The 20108-nt window shown below is 41.0% G+C and overlaps 1 protein-coding gene across 1 annotated transcript in view; it reads right to left on the reverse strand.

The window, feature by feature from the left end:
• ERBB2 (erb-b2 receptor tyrosine kinase 2) overlaps positions 1-20108 on the reverse strand; it is a 92416-nt gene that overhangs the window by 9992 nt on the left and 62316 nt on the right. The window contains exons 5-25 of the mRNA XM_063459083.1: positions 19567-19653; positions 19302-19417; positions 18441-18582; positions 17610-17726; positions 17258-17384; positions 12093-12166; positions 11375-11465; positions 10443-10642; positions 10022-10154; positions 9826-9916; positions 9566-9723; positions 8681-8728; positions 8427-8565; positions 8200-8322; positions 7332-7430; positions 6076-6261; positions 5361-5516; positions 4649-4724; positions 4404-4550; positions 4048-4145; positions 3718-3894 (exon numbers count right to left, since the gene is read on the reverse strand). Coding sequence (XP_063315153.1) covers positions 3718-3894; positions 4048-4145; positions 4404-4550; positions 4649-4724; positions 5361-5516; positions 6076-6261; positions 7332-7430; positions 8200-8322; positions 8427-8565; positions 8681-8728; positions 9566-9723; positions 9826-9916; positions 10022-10154; positions 10443-10642; positions 11375-11465; positions 12093-12166; positions 17258-17384; positions 17610-17726; positions 18441-18582; positions 19302-19417; positions 19567-19653 — 2585 coding nt within the window. The remainder of the gene's footprint in view (positions 1-3717; positions 3895-4047; positions 4146-4403; positions 4551-4648; positions 4725-5360; positions 5517-6075; positions 6262-7331; positions 7431-8199; positions 8323-8426; positions 8566-8680; positions 8729-9565; positions 9724-9825; positions 9917-10021; positions 10155-10442; positions 10643-11374; positions 11466-12092; positions 12167-17257; positions 17385-17609; positions 17727-18440; positions 18583-19301; positions 19418-19566; positions 19654-20108) is intronic.

Genomic DNA, 20108 nt, shown 5'->3' on the forward strand with positions numbered 1-20108 from the left:
CAGGTGGTGGGTGGGTTCAGGGGGGGAGCGTGTCAGAGGTACAGGGAAAGGGTGTTACCTGGACGGGTGGTCCTTGATGAGGCCCCTTCCCGAGTCCCCACGCGGACACCGCAGCCGGACTTTGAGCGCCTAGGATTAGATACAGAGACGACACAAAAAAGAAAAGAAAAATAAAATGAACACTATGTAAACAATAAGTAAACAATGAACAATAAAACAACACTATACAAAATAATGGCTCGGGTGTAGGCCGAGGTGGAGTCGTCCCGTCCGTACTAGCGGTTCGGTCGAGTCCCCTTGCCTTTCTACCTGACACCCCGACCAGGTGGGAACGTGGCCTACTGGTTACTGAATGCCTCTCGGATATACCCGGTCTCTCTCCGGGGTCCCGGTTCAGAGAGGGGAGAGGAAAGGATAAAAAAGGAGAAAAACAACGAGGTGTTTCCCCGTGGGGTCACCTACAGCGGTGACAACAAAAAGAAAGAAAAACTCCCACGTGGAAGGCCCCTCTGGCTACCCCCTAACCGCCCCGCCCAAAAAATACTCTAGCCCCTAGGTTGTCTGTGATCTTGTGAGTGGGGTATCGTAAAGATTATGCATGTCGTGTGGACCAGGCTTCTAGCCTTGTGAGTCGTGTGTGCGAGCATCATGGCGTGTCTAGTTGGATAGCGTGTCGTGTTGTGGCCCTGAGCTCTGGCGTCAGGCGTGTGTGTGGTGGTTGTGTTTCCCTCCTGCCTATCCTTCCCCATGGTGTATACCCATCCACTTCAATAGAGGGGGAGGATGGGCCCTCCGACAAAGACCCTATATCACCATTATTAGTAGTCACAAAATGTGCCGGTGGCACCGAGTCTCCCCGTCTCTGCGGCTCGTGGTTGGTGGTGTGGCAATGTCAGTCCCTCTATGGCAACGCAGCCGGTTAAGAGAATGTTCCCTTTCTGAGTGGCGGTCGAGGCACAGCGTGAGCCGCAGAGTTATCAAATCCCCCGTTTCAGCCCCCCACCCAAAAGTGAAACAAGAGAGGGAGATCGGCAGTTCAGTGTGGTTTGTGAGATACCTTATGGGAGGCTCCCCAGCGGGTTGTTGTTCGTAGGCAGGTACCTCAAACTGTGGGTCTCAAAGTCTCTTAGGAGCCGTAGAACTCAGCGGGTGTTGCCGACTGGCCGCGCCGTCTCCTGTCTAGATCTAGTTCTTCTTTGTGGCAGTGGGTCGTCTCGTGTCGGCCTCGGTGGGCCTACATAGAAGTCTAACGGGTCCGGCCAAGGCATGTTGAAAGGTGGTAGCTGGAGCTCAATGGTGAGATCTTGCAGGTCCTGTTGGTTGCGTACCGGCATGGGACCATTAGGGGTGTGAGCAATTAGGCCGGTCGGGAAAGTCCATCGGTATCTCACCTTCTGAGCCGTCAGGGCTCGAGTGAGGGGTTTCAGGGCCCTGCGGTAGCCCAATGTGGCCGGGCAGAGATCGGGAAATATCTGGATCGGGTGGTCTTCGTGGGTAATGGATCCCGCATTACGGGCCGCCTGTAGTATGTCTTCCTTGAGGGAGAAGATAGTTAAGCAGCATATAACATCTCTTGGCGGCGCTCCTTCAGGGCCTCTGGGTCTTAATGCCCTGTGTGCACGGACAAAGTCAATCAGGGTGTCCTTAGGACGGCCTAGAAGGTCGTTGAACAGGGAGGTAAGTGTGTCTGTGAGCCGGGTTGAGGGTTCTTCGCCTTCAGGTAGGCCTCGGATCCGCAGGTTGTTTCTGCGGCCCCTGTTGTCGAGGTCTTCTACATGGCGCGCCATGGCTTGTAAGTGGGCAGTGTGGCCGAGAAGCGTGGACTCTGTGGTTGTGTGGGCCACAGTGAGGTTGTCTTGTTCCTCTTCCAGCCGCGCCATGCGGTCCGCCATACCCTGCATGTCCGCTCTCATCAGTTGGAGGTCGGCCCGGATCGAGGCATGGAGGGCCGATGTGGCTTGGGTCAGATCCGCTCTGGTAGGCAGTGCTCTCAGCAGGGCCATCCAATCTGCCGGCGGGTGTTCAGTGGGTTCTCCGCTCGCGTCGCCGACCTGGGAGTTCGGGCTCATGGATGAGGCCTCCGAGTACAGGAAGGCCTCAGCGGAGGCCTGGGAAGATGGGTCCGGCTGTGTGGTCATGTATTGCCTGACCGATGCCTGGATTGCAGGTGGGCGGGTGGCCGCTGGTTTGGGGGTACCCCCAGCCTTAGTGTGTTTCCCCATATTTGCGTTTGGGGCAGCTTTCTAGCGATTTGCAGGGCGAGTACGGAGGAGCTCAGAGATTAGGCAGCCATTCCGCTCCGCTGCTAGGCCACGCCCCCAAGAATTTAACATTTTAAGTTATCTGGTGAAGAAGGAATGTTAGCATGGCGTACATTCAGCTGATTAGCGGTGGACGTTTAGTGCACGTATCCTTTTGTATAGAAAAGCATAATGTTTTCATGATGAGATTATTGTAATATGGGGGGGGGGAAATATTTGAAAATGAAATTACACTGTTTGGCAGTTTATTGCAATTCGAGGGGATCTGTTTACTATAGGACAAGTGGTGGAGACTTTAGAACCAAAATGCTAAGTTAAAATAGCACAACTCATTTCATAATGAATATGCTCTATAATATTTTTGAATTTTCCATTGTGCTTATTATATTCAAACCGCAATCGGCAAAGAGTAATCGATCATTTTATTAAAATGCAGTGATTTGGTGTACACCACAATGTATACGGCAATCTAACACCAAAGATCTTCCAAATCTAACTCAGGTCCATCTGGGGCCTTTTTTAAAATACAATGTGCAAGATAAGTGACCTGCATTTTCTTCTAATAAAATGGTTTTAATTTACATTGAAACTGAATGACTTTCCATTAATGATGATGTTAGTTAAACAACAAATCAAAATGTAATGAAATAGTTTGTGAACAGTAATGTTTTAACTTAGGTTGGGAACCTGCATAACTGTTGTCCAGGAAAGTGTGCAAGGTCAAACATTTAAATGTCTCTTTCTTCCAATTTGTCATGTAAATATGAACCTTAAACTATTTTACACTTGGAGTCAATATTTAGCATCTCCAAAGTGGTTCTGTGTACACACCTTGCAGAACTAAAAACCCGAAATGTGGTCTTCCTCTTATTTGTTAGAGTCTTTCCTTATTAATCTGTGACAGATTAATAAGGACAGTGGTGACAGTATAGCCATATATATATATATATATATATATATATTAACAAGGCTAAACATTTGCATTCGTCACTAGCCATTGGTGAGTGAAAGTTTAATTTTGGTGAGTAGAAATGATGAGTAACTTTTGAGACCTGACTAGCAATCTAAGACTTGACATTTTAAAGTGTGTGTGTGTGTGTGTATCTGGGTGTTAGTGTGTGTACGTATCTAGGTGTATGCATGTGTGTATCAGTGTGTTTCTATGTGTTAATGTGTATGAATATCTTTGTAAGTATGTATGTGCATACATACCAGCAATCAACATGCAAACACAAACACTACATACCAACATACCCCTGAATTCCAACTCCAAAATATTATGTGTGTGTGTGTGTGTGTATCTACCGGTATATTTTCTCAAATTGTGATGAAACATTAGCCAAACCTAGATATTTGTACCGGGTAATAAAAAGGTAGGTGGTTAAATGTTTACTTTGATAATACATTTCTAAATAATTCTGTGATCAAGTAAAAGCTGGTAAAGTTGCTTTCATACCCTTGTGGATGATATACGGCTCCGGGTTCCTGCTGTTGTCTCCCCAGATCCAAAAAATCCTTGGTGGGGTACCAGATATTCCTCTGCATCCACCAGGTCATCCATACCAACTTCTTGCAAGAGAGCACTGTAAAACTGACTGGTCATTGGGCTTGCTTGAGCCATAAGTTCCTCGTCCTACAGAAGACAAGAAATTCAAATGTTAAAATGAGAGACTGCATGCATAATGAAGATTATCAGATAGTAACTAAGAGAAAAATAACATGTATAATATATTTATTGTTTATCATCCGGGTTCTTTATTTTTTTGTCCAATGCTTGTTTTCATACCTCTATGACCACAAAACGTGACGGATCACGAGCCATGCGGGAGAATTCACTGACCAACTCATGAAACTTGGGTCGGCACTCTGAATCAATCATCCAGCCTAAGAAAGGAAAAGTAATTAAATAAAACTGTGATTAATAATTGTGAGTGATGATGAGGTGCAGAGAATAATTTACGTATGGTTAAAGTTAGGGATGCTGAAAATCAGATTAATAAGGAAAGACTCTAACAGTGACAGGGAGAGGAAATTATGACTTACCCCACCCCACCAAAAAAAGATATAGATCTACAAAATGTAAAAACTTAAAAAATATATTTTCCCCAAAATCTCTTTCAACGTTATCTTCAGCCTACTTACATTTCACCATAATCATATAGACATCTATAGTACAGACTGGTGGCTGCGGGAGCCTTTCCCCTTTTTCAAGAAGGTCTGGAATGTCTCGGGCTGGGATGCCATCATAAGGTTTTGCGCCAAAGGTCATGAGCTCCCAAACTGTTACACCTGGTGGTTTAACAGCAGAGTTGGAAAAGTGTTCTAATAGAGTGAGAATTATTTTGAAAAGGTTTAAAAACCGCTTGATATTGCATGTATCTACTTACCATAGCTCCATACATCGCTCTGATGAGTGAACCTTCGATGGAGAATAGACTCTAAAGCCATCCATTTAATTGGAACCTGTCAGTGAGAACTGGGTTAGGCAGCTGGAACATAGAATTGCAAACTAGACTTCTGTTTCCCAAAATACTCATTCCAGATATCTATGCCATCATTTTCAAAAGATTCCTCAAAATGTATCTATTAACTAGTAATCATTACTAACTTATTACCACTCTCTAGTAAAAAAGTATTTTAGCATCACCTTCGGGTATTGGTTTTCTATAGCGTGCGTGAAGGACAGGTTTAACATCTACTTTTATTTGAATTTCCTTTTATAAAACTAAGGTACAACGATCAACAAAGATTACCATTATCTCGTAGGTAATGTCCCAACTGCAGTAATAGCCCAATAAATAGCCAATGGCCCTCAACCTCCATCAGCCTTATGCCTTGCATACCACATAATGCCATCCCCTTCAAGATATACATGGAAAAAAGGCAGAAATGTGTAACTTTAAGAACATAATCTTACATTTTGGGATTGACATGGGTCGTCCAGGCTTGGGTTATAATGGTAGATAAAATGACTATGTAGGATTGGATAAATGACGTGTGATTACCTCTCCTACATAATAAATATCGCTGGTATCTGTACATAAGCAATGATTTTGGGTGCATAGTGTTAGCCAAACGCAAAGTATGGAGTTCTCTTACTTTCCCCCCATCCGCATGGTATTCAGTTTCATCCACATCCAGCAACCGAGCAAGGCCAAAATCCGTGATCTTCACATGGGTTGGGTTCTTCACCAACACATTTCGCGCTGCCAGATCTCTGTGCACTAGTCGTACCTCTTCTAGGTATTTCATCCCCTGGGAAAAAACAAAGATTGACATAATTACTACAATACAATCAAGACCCTTTTTAACACAATGTTATGCTACAAGCCATAGTGCCGATTGCTCAGCAACCTGTTACACAAGGGCATTCTTATGCAGGCTAAGCCAACAAATCATTAGTCATTCTCTTATACAATCTGGTTCTTGGAGCACATCCCATCTGTAGATATCTACACACTTATACACAGTCCTTTCACATCTGCAATTGTCTCCATTCACCTCAATCATCTCTCACCGGTCTTGTCATATTTAGCCTCACATTACATTCAAGTTTTAGCATCAGAGCCATTACTGATTACTTTTCCTAACACGCACTGTCACCCACACACCAAACAAACTGCTACTGTCAGCCTGATCGTACACACTGTAAAGTACACTAAACATGCAAGGTCTATGCTATCAGCTCATTCTATACTCACTCTTAAAAGTTACTCATGGGTTTCAGTATATTCTAAATGTTCTATTTTGAAAGCATTTTAATTCTCGCACATTAAGCTTGTTTCGTTTGATATAGTGAAAGTCAGTACGGTACCTTGGCTATCTGCACACACCAGTTGAGCAGGTCTCTGGAAGCAATGCGGTCCTTGTTCTCGCGCACGTAATCCAGTAAGCATCCATATGGCATAAGCTGAGTGACCAGTTGAACAGTGGACGTTAGACAGATTCCCAAGAGACGGCAAACGTAAGGGCTGCCTACTCCTGCCATCACATACGCTTCCTACAGTAGAGACCAAGAAAAGAGCACTGAGTATCAGGAATTCAGGAAGTTTGAATAACGGAGGCATTAGTAAAAGCTCCACCGGGTTACATTGTAATCTTAGGTTGTAGAAAAGTTCAAGTCCTCAGTTTCACAGATCTGTTCATGCTGGCAATCAAAAAGAAGTCTAGCACCCTGACCTGTCATTTAAGTCATTGAATAATATATAAAATGAAATGAAGGGGGTCCAGGCACTCCTTGGTTCAATACAGGCACTTTATTGGAACCACAGCAACGTTTCGACCATAAGCTTGACAAAGACCTGATGGTCAAAGTGCTCCAAGTTCCTGGACCCACCTTCATTTCATTTTATTGATTTTGGGAATCTGGTGTTTGGTTCCGGTTCAGTAAACACCCTGGCTTTGAATGATGGGAGTGAGTGCAGTTCCTTACATTTTCAAAGGATTGAATAATATATGACACCTTCATTTTTTACTTTTTCCCATACTCCGTACGTTGATTTAAAAACTGAGAAGGTTGCAGCTATCAATCAAGCAGCCAGGAGGGTGCTCTTCCAGGTTGTTTTGTGCTGGGGCACAAATCAAGAGACTGTTTCTCGTAGAAAAGCACTAGATTTCCCTAAAAAAATTGATTTTCCCTAAAATAATCAGACTTGATAAACTCCCAGTGGGCATAGTGGAGCTGAAGTCAGGGATTGTCTCACCACTGAATATAATATAAGTTAACTCTTTATTTACAGTTTTATTTGGGGGAGGGGGAGAAGAGTAGTAATGTATTTATTTGTAGCACTGCATGTACTTATTTATAACACTGGTGTGCTCTCTTAATTCAGATTGGCACACATTAACCCCTTAAGGACACATGACGTGTGTGACATGTCATGATTCCCTTTTATTCCAGAAGTTTGGTCCTTAAGGGGTTAAACAACTTCATTTTAAACATAGATCAAATTTAAAGGTTGATCAATGACTCTGGGATTTTTAAATACACCTACTATTCTGCACAGATATCCTCCAAACCTGCACCCCATGTAACTAATACTGTGGCTACCAGTCCAAGTAGGGTCTTACATCCAGAATTTCCTTGTTGGCTTTTGGTGATGTGTTCTCTCGCAAAACTTTGATGGCGACTGAGATTTTAATGTTCTCCCCATCTGGGATCCAGATACCCTGAAAGTCATAAAGATAACAATATATTTACACGATGCTACAAAAAACTGTGTGTAAGCCTGATGACCTGAGTAGCTTTTAGGCTAAATCAGTTACCTGGAAAAGCCCATAATGATTCATATTGAACTGTAAGGATTCAACCTGTTTTGTCCTAGTTGAAAAGCAAGACTACATTGACACAAATTGTTTCTTCCCCACATCTTTAGTGGAGATTAGACAATGGTCACGACCATGTACCTTCTACTTGGAAAACAGAAGTAACTCAACATAGAATAAAAAATATAGATATATATTTAAAATGGTCTTGTATTTTGCTAGAATGTGTTTGATGAGACATGGACTCAATCAGACATGGACCTCCTGCTCACCATGCCTAGGGTTATCAACTGCACCTCACTGATGAGGCCTAATTAAGGTTAAACAGTCGTCTGTGCTTGCTATATTTCTTGTGCAGAGGGAATTTTAAATCTAGACTGACATTTGGAGTAGGATTAGTCTGAAGTGTTAATGGTGTTGGTTCTCTCTGCATATGTAAGCTAAAACCTGTTTAAAGGAGCAATCCAAGCACCATAACCTCTACAGCCTTCTCTAGAGGACATGGTGCCAGGGCACTCAGCGCAATTGGTCAAACTATTTTAGTACTGATTGACACTTACCTGGAACCGGAAAGTATCTGCTTCTATTTGCAATTAGCACCTGATTGTAAACCTGATCCTGCAAACATCTCCCCCAACTGTATCAAATGACCAGGTACCCTACTTTTTCTTACCTTGTACACTGTGCCAAATGCTCCTGATCCCAAGACCTTCATCTTCTTAAGTTCTGTCTCCTTGAGTATCCTCATCTGTGCCTGGTTGGGAAGTGCCCCGCTAGGGGTAAGTGGTTCAACCAACTGGAAAAAGAGCGGAAATTATGCTGAAAGCAGTTCCCAATATGCTATTCACCTTTCTGCTACCTATATCTTACATAACCTCATCCCTAAATATCTATATTCACCTCATTCTCCTGCAGTAGGCGCCGCATAGTGTGCTTCTTCTTCAGCTGTTTCCGACGTTTGACCACCATTACAATCACTATTGACATGGTAATAACGAGGAAAATGCTGCCCACGATTGCCACAATCATATAGGTATGACTACAGAGAGAGAGAGAGAGAGATGTGTTGTATAGCGTAAATATGGGCAACTAGTAAACTTCAACCTCAGAACCATCAATACCGCAATAAAAAAAATCCTCGCGGAGACACTTACCTGTTGTTTATATTTATGGGGCACCCTTTGTCATCCATTTGAGAGCACCTGCAGCAAAGGAAAAAAGTTATATTAAAGCTGCAGGTTGAGTAGACTACCATTAAATTGCTCAATAAGCTACTTAAAGAATATCCTTTACCAAATGCCTCGAAATAAAATACAGTCGTAGACTGAAGAGGAGATATCACTTTAAACTCCACCTAATAATACATAAGCAACACAGAAGTGCTTTTTTTATTTTGTTTTGTTATCTTTGCTGCATTATTCACCCCAGTAAACACCGCAATGGCATTTACTACATTAAAGTAAAATTACTTTAAACTAAAGAAAATGTCCCTTCTCTAGAATTGACAGCTCCTCCGTAAAGCAGCCTTTGTATTCCTGACTCCAAAATGGCAATGAGATCAGCAAGCTGTTACCTGACATATTAACTATCATATTCGTTAATAGTCTGTAACACAAATCACGTCCTGAATTAAAAGTTTAAGCCGCATTATTACATCGGAGGCATTTGCTTTTGAGTCACTAAAACAGGTAGTTTTGAAGAAGGGGGTGCGTTGATTTGAGTTCAAAGCACCCCTTTTTCGTATTTACCTGTTTTAGTTTGTTAAGTTAGGAAACACTAAAAAGTGTTCATTAGGTAAAACCTATGTCCACGTGTGCTTTCATCACACGGATAGAAACTCCATGTTGTAGTGGACATATGATCTGTATATGAACTGAAGATATCACCCTATTATCAAATCTGATCTACAGAGAAAATAATCTGTGTCTTCTAACTATAATTAAAAATCCGGTATACCAATTAAATAATGTACCTTTTACCATCATTAACTGCAGTACAAAGGAAAGATAGCATACGTGGTGCCAAGAAGGAACACTTACGAGTGGGAACAGTTAACAGGACACAACTGGCAGTCCTTATTCTTGTCTGGGTACTTCCAGATGGGTACAAATGAATCTCCCTTCACCCCATTTGGGCATTGATCCACACAGGTCTCACCGTCCTTGTAATTAGCACATTCTGTACACTGGTCTGCGTTCTGTAACCAAATAATTGCAAGAGTAAATATTAGCGCATAATCTGTAACAGTTTGATTTTTGGTAACCCTCCAAAAACTTTACAATTGTCAAGCTCTACCTACCGGGCCACTGCATGTTTCATTTCCGTTTAATGGGAGGCACTGGGGGTGACAGGATACACAACGATTCCCATTAATGTGTTCCCTTTGCTCCCTGTCGATACAAAACAGCAGTAACATAAATAAAAGGTCTGGGTAAAGGAGACAATGATGACATGTCTCCTATTCCGGGCTACAAACGAAAAGAGCACCGACTTACCCTTCCAGGACATTGCAAGATTCCACACAGTCATCTCCACGAAGATATCTTGTGCAGTTGACACACTGAGAGGGCTCAGGACCCCAGCACTGTCCATCGGCACAAAGATGGTAGCAGACTAACCCATCTTTGACTGTAGGGTATAGGAGAACAAAGTTAGATGCTGCCCAAGTGGACTACATCAAACTCACGTCAAAGCCAAGACCCTCACATATGTCTAAGATAGGCAACTGCTCAATATATGAAGATATAGGATGAATAGTTAAAACCGATGGACAAGCTTGTTAAGAAACGGCAGTTGTTTCTATCATAGCGGTTATATATTTCAACCAAACAGAACAAATAAACATAGTGGTTGAGAAGCCATCCATAATAGGTAGCATTTTATAAAAAATAATATTGTCAGGTGTTTATCCTTTACCGCAGAGGTCCTGTGGTTTGTTGGACATCTCCAGAAGAGCCTGACGTTGGTTCCTGAAGATGTTAGACCACGGGATACTGTCCAAGAAGCAGAGGTTGGAGTTCCCCTCGATAAGGACAAGACCACTGCTAATTTCCACCAGGGAGTGTAAGCCAAAAGATGAGATAGAAAGGTTGCGGAGAGCCAGGGAATATGCTCCACTATAAGATATAAAGGAAGCTACAGTCAATGCAAGGTTAATCTTCTAATAATCTTACATTTTATCTGCAATCACTATGAGTTTGGTAGCTAATTTCTAAACTTCACTGAAACCACTGTAAATCGTGGATTCCTTTGTAGAATCTGAAGCCTCATATCCTCTAATCTTTCATGGTGCCAACATAACTTGCTGTGAATTTTTTTTATTTTTTTAAAGGGGCACAACAAGTGGGGTTTACTTTTTTTTTAATGTAATGAACAATAAGGCTCTCAGGCAACTGTAGTTTAGTTGTAGCTTTCTACACCTCTCTCAGGACAGTACAAGCACATTTTTTGCCTGTGTTATATTTAATTGAGATGTGGATAGTTTTTAAAGTTTTTGCAAATTACTGCTACAGCTGTCCCAGAACACAAGTTGCATTCAATAACTTATCTAATAGGGCTACTCACTAAAATGAGAAGTCAAAGTCAATTCAAAATTAAGTTTAAATTTAAGGCCAAAACAGCCAGATTGGAACAGTTCTCCAAGTTCAGTATTCTTCAAATTTGCCGACTTTCACCTGAAATTTTAAATTCACTTTGCATACTCACTTTAGTGCTGTTCTAGTTTGTGGTGTGTCCCTTTAAAGTTAAATCTTCTTTGATATAACCTAATCGTATTTCTTCTTAAACTTAAAATAATATCCCAGATCCACCTATAAATGAAAGTTGAACGGGAGCAGAAATGTACTCACTTTTGAAGCACGCGTCCCCGAATCACACGCAGCTTCTCAAAGACGCCGAGGCTGCTTAATTCTTCCAGCCAGGACTCAATGTATATATATCCTAAAACACAAAAGAAGAGTCTTTTTTTTCTGCAGATACCAAACGTATGAAATTTTAACACAGAAACAATTCTCTGTACCTACTTAAAAAAATATATATATATATTCTAATGTATGGTAAAAACCAAAGAAAAACGTTATTTGCGCACTATCCTAAATCCCTATGTATATTTAATTAACTGGAGGTTTTTTAGTATCACTCCAATGGCCATTTAAGTGTAAGCTCACCTGCCAAGTCAAGGCAAAACCTCATAGGTGAGTCCTACATTGACAATTCCTCTTGCAGTCTTCAGCTTCAGTTAAAAAAAAATCTCTAACGAGACAGAGAGGGGTATTTTTCTAAACCCCTACACACTTATTAACCGTTAATAGTGGGTGGCAGCATTTTAACATAGCTGTGTAACACAAAAGTAAATACAAGCATACAAAATTAAGCCCTGGAAGTTTGAGCGCAGAGCTTACGTTTGTATACTAATGTATAGTATTAACTGCCAACACCCTGCTACAATGTGAAAAATGTAGGTAGAATTGTTGTCATAGTTATAACTTATAAATTGTTAATCGATGCGGAATATGTTAGCAATATATAAATGATGCTAATAATAATAACATGCCAAAAGAATAGTACCTGTTATTTCTTCTAGAGTCTTGAAGACTTGTAGATTCTCAAGGGTTAATGCCGAAATCCCGGAAGCTGGATCCCTGCAATAATACTAAATGCTTAATAGAGGAAAACATACGAGTCATAAAGAGCACAATGAAATGGTATGAAAATAGACAATGGTAGACAGAGTTTCGAATCTAAACAGAGGAATGCTGTGTCCACAGGAGGTGTGTAAGTGTGCATCTGCACTGTAATCAGAAACCTCTCTGAGCTGAGAGTAACGAGAGTTGTGTTCCAACAGTGATATCACCATTGTTTCATAAATAGAAACGAGCAGTAAGCATAGTGAGAGAATTTTTAATTTTAAAGGAAAAAAAATGTCACTTCACGTGATTTTTAAGATTTATGCTTTTGACCTATATTTAGCAAATATGTTTTTGTGATGTCTAAAAATTTTAATTGAATGTAGAAATCCACATGGCTGGATTTACCATTATGCTAGAACTGAGTGTCCCTACTTTGGCTCCCTGTCAATCATTATCAATGCGTTTCTTTTCTGCAATAGACCATAGTTAGTGGAACATGTGAAACCTGAAACAATGTTTCTGTACTCCTCCTCATTTGCATTGTGTGCCCTGGCTATGCCTGGGCTGGATTGGATGTGATGTTATTTGCTACATTTTTAATATACATAAAAAAAGAGAGTAAGGACGACATGAAAGAGGTTAACACAAATTATAGGCGATTTTCAATTTTTTATTCAATCCTGTCAGTTTCAGAAAAGTTGCAATTCTTGTTTAGTTTTAAATAAGGCCATTTGGGGGGGTATTTGGCATGTCAGAACCTGACTGGTTTTAAGGACTGTTCACCATATTCCAAAGTTGTAGAGAATTAGAATTCAAATGCCAACTTCAAAGCTTAAAGGGACACTATAGTCCCCAAAACAACTTTAGCTTAATGAAGCAGTTTTGGTGTATAGAACATGTCCCTGCAGCCTCACTGCTCAATCCTCTGCCATTTAGGAATTAAATCACTTTGTTTATGCACCCTAGTCACACATCCCTGCATGTCACTTGCACAGCCTTCCATAAACACTTCCTGTAAAGAGTGATCTAATGTTTATACTTCCTTTATTGCAAATTCTGTTTAATTAAAAGAATTGTATCTCCTGCACGGTTAATAACTTGCTAGACCTTGCAGGAGCATCCTGTGTGTGATTAAAGTTCAATTTACAGAGCAGAAGATAAAAACTTTAAAAGTAAGTTACATCTGATTAAAAATGAAACCATATTACCCCCCCCCCCCCCCCCCCTCCGCTTCCTTCAGGAAGCACAACAAACACTAATGAAATTTATATGGGACAAGAACAAACCACGGGTGGAAAAAAGTACATTATATCTGCCGCGGGAGATAGGAGGGATGGGTGTACCTAACCTAGATAGCTACTACCGTGCAGCCATCCTGGGCTCACTTTTAGCAGCATGCCACCGAACCCAGCCAACCCCATGGGAAGAGATAGAGACATACCATGCAAATAACATCCCCATAAACATATTGGCATGGCTCCCAAAATCCCACAGACCACCGACGGGCGTGATGCTTCCAGTCACAGCACTAACACTACACTTTTGGGACATGCCGCAAAATTGGTTGGATAGGTAAAACATCACGAGCCACGCCCCTAAAAACACTACAATACATAATCCCCAACTTCAACCACACAATGTGGCATCGATATGGTATCACACATCTACACCACCTCCTACAAGATCAGGAACTTAGAAGTTTCAGGGACCTACAAGGCTCCTACCACCTCAACTCCCTTTCTAAATGTGCCTCACACATGGAGCTCTCTCGTAAAATCCTATACAGGTGGTATTTAGTACCTACTCGCATTAAAGCGGCGCACCCCCAAACATACGACATATGCTGGAGATGCCAGCAGCATAAAGGCACGATGCTCCATATCTGGTGGACCTGTCCCATCCTAGCCCCATTCTGGGACGCAGTTTCCACCATAATTCAAGAGAGCATAAAGACAATATTACCCAGAACACCCGAAACATACCTCCTCCAACTATTTTCAAAAGGAATGAGGTGGAAGCAAAAATACCTAACATATCAGATACTCATGGCGGCCCTTACGGTAAATAGTAGACACTGGAAATCACCTCTACCAATGCCAATCACTGAATTTACACAAATATTAGAAACTACAAGACTATATGAAAAAGCTGCCAGGCGAACCCCCCTTCCAAAGAAGGACTGGCAAGAGGCATGTGACGATTGGCGCCAATACATGGAGCGCAGTAATCCCCCCCAAAAATGAACGGAGTTGGAGATGGCTAAAGCATATATCTGCTAAACGACAGCTGTGTTCCTCATGAGCCAATGTACAAACATGTAGAAAAATGGTACCGAATAAGGTCAATGTAAGTCACTTCACGCCTGGGAGTGACACTTACTTCCCCGTTCCCCCCCCCCCCTGTTACCCCACCAACCGTTCCCCCCTTCTCCCAGTGGTATCCTGGATAAGGAATATCTAAGTCACCAATGCCGTACCTGAAGCAGGCATGACCTAATTTGTTAAACTAAGTACACTCATGTAGCATAATACTCCAGATGGAAACTGTGTATTCAATCTGTATACTGCATAACGCACCTGTATTGCTAACAATGAGGCACCAACGGGGTGTGCCCATACCACTGTACTAAGTATGTGTACGCTTGCCACTGTTTTCTATGTTTTGTCCTTTTCCCCCACCCCTTCTTCTTTCTGTATCCCCCAAAAGATCAATAAAAATTGTCAAAGTAAAAAAAAAAAAAAAAAAAAAAATTAAACCATTTGTATTCATGCAGGCTGTGAGAATCACAGCCAGGGGTGGTGTGGCTAAGGCTGCATAAACAGAAACAAAAGTGATTTAACTCCTAAACGGAAGTGAATTGAGCAGTGAGACTTCAGATGCATAATCAATACTCCAAAACTGCTTCGTTAAGCTAAAGTTGCTTTGGTGAATAAAGTGTCCCTTTAAATAGCTGATTTATCCAACTCGATTACAAACACTACTTGGCTATTTTATCATCAGTTTTTTTCATTCAGATTTCAATTCCCTACAATTTGTTTGTGAATAATGAATGCTGTTTGTGGATGTTCATTGATAATACCTTATTTGTTATTTCATAATATTTTCTATGTAAATTAATTTAGATTGTTACATGCATGGCGAAATGAATGAATGATACTGCACCTCTTTGTCATGTAGCAGAAGCTCTCTCCCATTTCAGATTGATGCTCCTATTACCTTAACTTTTACGATATCAGCCCACTCCCTCATCATCTCACACATGCCGTGAAAATTTTAACGAGAAAGGCTTCTGTACAGATGATGGGATTTCAGACTCAGCCCAGACCAGGGCAGTCTGAACACTGTAATCTGACTGTTATGTGGTTGAGTGCCATGTTTTGATTGGCTACCTTGATGTAGTTATGTGCATAGTGTAGAAGAGATGTTCAAGCTACACGATTTGCATTTAATATATATTTGCATACCGCAGCCAACGCAGAACAAATGCTCTGGGTTTCTTAATTGTCTATTGCCTCGTTTCCACTGAGCGGAACGCTTCGGGTCGGTTCAGTACGCTATTTTGAGTGTTTCCATTATGAAAGTGGCCCATACATCCGAACCGCACCATTCCTGGTCCCCCTTCAGGTGAAGGGCCATTTGGAAATGGTACGGTAAGGGTGGAGCTACTAGCGTCACACTATACAATCCATTGATTGGCGGACAGGAAAACGTCAATGCTCACGACAAATGACACGCTAGGCATTTGATCTAAACCCCGCATTGCCCCTGGCGGTCCGACTTGCAGTGGAAACGCTCACCTGAATAGGCTGGACCATTCTAACCCTTCCAAACTGTGCCGACCCGAACCGTTCCGCTCAGTGGAAACCAGGCATATGTTCCCCTGACCACACACTGTTTGATGAAAAGACCTAACAATGAAGAATCGCTGTGGTGGTCCCTGGTACTCAAGGGTTTGACAAGATGTGTTTGTTCTCTTTTGCATTGAATTTGTTCAATTTAAATTATTGATACGGTTTTTATGGCTGGGAAATAACATTTTGGAGGGGTAGATAGGTAATGTTTAAATATAAGTATAAATAAGTATAATGTAGTGTAAAGTATAAACAATGTTTAAAGTTTGACTCCAACCACCATGACCACTTTTGCATTTTTAATGTGGCCATGGTAGTAGGAGTCTGGATGTCCAGTGTTTCTGCTTGAAACACTACATATAAAGAGTTATTGGCATTTGTGTTCAGTTCTGGGCTGCCTAATGTCAATTCTGTGCATAAAATACATATTTTGTCAGTGCGCACTGCACGCTGCCGACAAACGTAACTGCTTCTCCCTTTCAGGCAGAGCGCTAACACTGAGGAAAGCCCTCCCATTTCTATATCCCCAATCTGTATGCTCAAATTAAATAAAGATTTGTTTCAACCCAGGTACACCGGCTACAAAATATTATACTGTTACATGCAGTATATATAATATTTTTGTAGCTGGCGAGTCCAGAGTAAGGCAAATCTTTATTCAATTTGTTTTTGTTATTACACAGGGATTCGTCCCTGAAGCGTACCGATTACCTCAACAACCAATGTAACCAGGGCCAGATGGTGGCGGTCTTGTTGGAAATGAGGTTCGGGACACAAGCTACCCATGCCCTCGGTTTGATCACATCTCTAAATAGCACTGATGATGAGCTTTGGTGGGGTGAGTACTTTGCTTTATGGTTTGTGTGTATATAGATGTCCGTTTTTACTTTGTGGTTGTCCTGATGAAAGTTTATGATTTTAAACTGAAACGTTGATCTTAATAACATAAAAGTTTGAGTTGAGAAGCCCCAGGAGTGCTTTTGGAATCCTTTTGTGGAATCTGCTAGTTACCAGCACCGGCCACTGGAAATAATTGACTCCCATGAGTGCAAGTCTTTTGGAATTTGAATATATATGTGAAATTAATATTCATTGATATTGTCCATGTATCATTACATAAAGTAAACATGGCAAGATGGGTCCACATAAAAAAGTAACACCCCCTAACGTTTGAAGTATTAAGTAATAAACAGAACTGTTAATGGAATAATTTTAGGATGTAAGAATCTATAGGGGAGGGAGGACATCTCACCCATGGAAGGATTCCGGAAGGAAAACCAGGTTCCCAAAGATCTTGGTGCATCCTTGAAAGTGATGGATGTTTTGAGAAGTGACAGCCTGGGCAGTTTTCAAAAAGTCCATGCCTAGTCCATAGCACACTGTTGGAGACAGACAGTTAGTAAAACCCCTTCATCACTTCAGAGTGCACACCATCACTTCAGAACCTATATAACATCACACATACATAGAAGAGCAGATAGGAACACCATATCAGAAGATAAAACTGGTTCATCGTGTCCTCATTGTCCAATACCAACAAAACATTCTAAGTTTTAATACCCCTATGCAATTTACCCTATCATAGTCCAAAGACTAGCTTTTACCTTTATTGCACGGTTTGTTGCACTTTTCACATTTTTGTACATTTCCCACCATCACCTCCTGGCTATCTTGAGGGCACACAAGTGTGCAGGAACCAACCTCCGTAGCAAGATAGTTATCTGGTTAGAAGAATACAAAGATTAAGAGCGTTTATGCATTAACCACATGCCATCACAAAATGCGTAGGCACAGACATTTACAAACAAATCAGAATGCTGACATTTAATAAAAGATACTCGAAAAATAACTGCAGACCAGAAAATAAAAAGTATAATTTCTGTTTGTGCATATGTTTTCTCATATTTCAGTTCAATCTGCACATAGGAAAAACTAGAGCATAAGTCTTTTTTGATCTCTGATATCTCTTCTAATTACCAGAGATGATTTGATGGTTCTTGTGTGGTTGGTGTTAACACCACACAAGTCACCCATCACAAATCTTGTACTAGTTTAGGATCAAAATATCACTTGCATGTTGTGTTACAAATACCAAGTGGTAGTGCATTAAGGCACCTAATCCCTTCTTGTTCCCAAGGAGAGTTTGTGCCACCATGGATATGGACATCAACATATCCCACGAGACCAGTTGGGTCTTCTATGTCTCCCCACCACCAGAGAGTAAACACAGAAGGAGGAGATGAATTTAACACAATGTGTAGATGACATCTGTAGTGGACTTTTTTTTTTCATTTACTGTCTTGTCGACAAGAGTGCAATTATATGTGATAGGTCAAAATTCTGTAAAAAGACTTTCTTTCACGTAATTGCCAAAAGCGTCCATGGAAACTTACAGTAAAACAGTGTTTATGTGTGGAAAGTGTAAAATATCTTACATGGACATGTGGTGACACAGCTTGTCCCAAAAATATAACGCCCATCCTTGTTGGGGACAGCTTCGAAGGTCTCTGAATTGTATGAAATGAGAGAAGGACAGTGCAATTCACACACTCCCGTATGGTTAACGTTACGGCAGGCCTGTGAGAACAAAATGACTCAATGAAACAAACAATGGGATCTATACACAAAAATTGCTTTATTAAGCTAAATATGTTTTGGTGACTATAGTGTCCCTTTTACAAAGGAAAGTTACATAGATATGAACATCGTTACAGTTTTAATTTTCATCTTACTTCTTTCATAGATAAAATAAATGACTCTGTAAGTCTAAACTCATTGCAATAACAGAAGATGACTATGGGACATTAAGTTCTTCCCATAAGTGGACTCAATGGCCAACAGAAAATAATTACAAAATATCATGTTATTAAAAAAAGTTTGCTTTAAGTAAGTGTCTCTTGAACATATCATCCAAAGGTCCATAAGTCTTATTACTCTCTTAATCTTCCAAAACACCTTGTCCAACTATAATTTTCAAAACTTCTTGTTGGACTCTCCCAGCAATTAGAATTTCCAACCCAGCTTTTTATGGAGATGTATCCAAATTCCCTTTAAGCCACACATAAGTAAATTTATTTCCTAACTCCCACTGGAACGTATCAATCAGAGCTCTTGCTACCGTTTATCTTCATCAAATATCAAACTGTTTGTAACTTTATGGTATTGTACAAAGCTGAACAGCTTGCCATGGCTTTATAAATAAAAACAGCCTGAAATTTGTAAAGGGACAGACAAGAGTCATTCGGATCAGTGGCGCAGGTCAGATGGGGTAAAAGTCCACATCCACATGTTCTCACCAGACAGTCGGAGTTCTTAGGTCCAGTACAACCGGCTGCACATTGCTCGTGACAGCAATGGGTAGAGTGTTCTCCTTTGCACCTCTGGCATCCGCTGTCACATATAGTGCTGGTTACTGACAAAAAATAGAGATTAAACATTGGGATCACTTTTTAGAGATAGAACTTTTTTTCAAAATAGAAGATAATTAATCGTGCCTTTTCTCATCCCCACCGTACTCCACCTCAACCCATGGTCTCAAAAAAATATAACACAGATACTCACAGATCTGACAGTATTCCGGTCCCTCTCCCCAACAGGCCTCCGCATTCCCGGTTGATAATGAAGCACAAGCAGGAGAACAAGCAGGACCTTTTATGACACAAAAGACAGTAGCAGTCACCAGTCTATAGTTTTATTTTTATTTTATTTTTTTCTGCAGTGTTCACATAAAAAAATAAAATGGATCTGAACAAAATAAAACAAACTATTTCACACCATATGTGTTTGTAATATTTTTGTACCAAAAACAAAGATAAACACAGGGATATGATTGTGAGAGATAGCGCCACAGTGAACAATGTCTATACAAATATGCCCATAAGGTAGATCCACAGCTGTTGCAGAACTACAGGTCCCATGATGCTTTAGGGCTGGCAAAGCATTGTGGTAGTTCTGCTATATGTGCTTTTGAACAAATCGTACATACATAGTTTCTTGGCTCATCTGCCCCCTCTATCTGAACATAGGTTTTGTATAATCAATCACATGCCAAATTGTCCCGAAAATTGTCTATGTTGGTGTGTAGCTACGTAACCATATAATTG

Source organism: Pelobates fuscus, chromosome 6, assembly GCF_036172605.1.
Source record: "Pelobates fuscus isolate aPelFus1 chromosome 6, aPelFus1.pri, whole genome shotgun sequence".
NCBI classification, from domain to species: domain Eukaryota; kingdom Metazoa; phylum Chordata; class Amphibia; order Anura; family Pelobatidae; genus Pelobates; species Pelobates fuscus.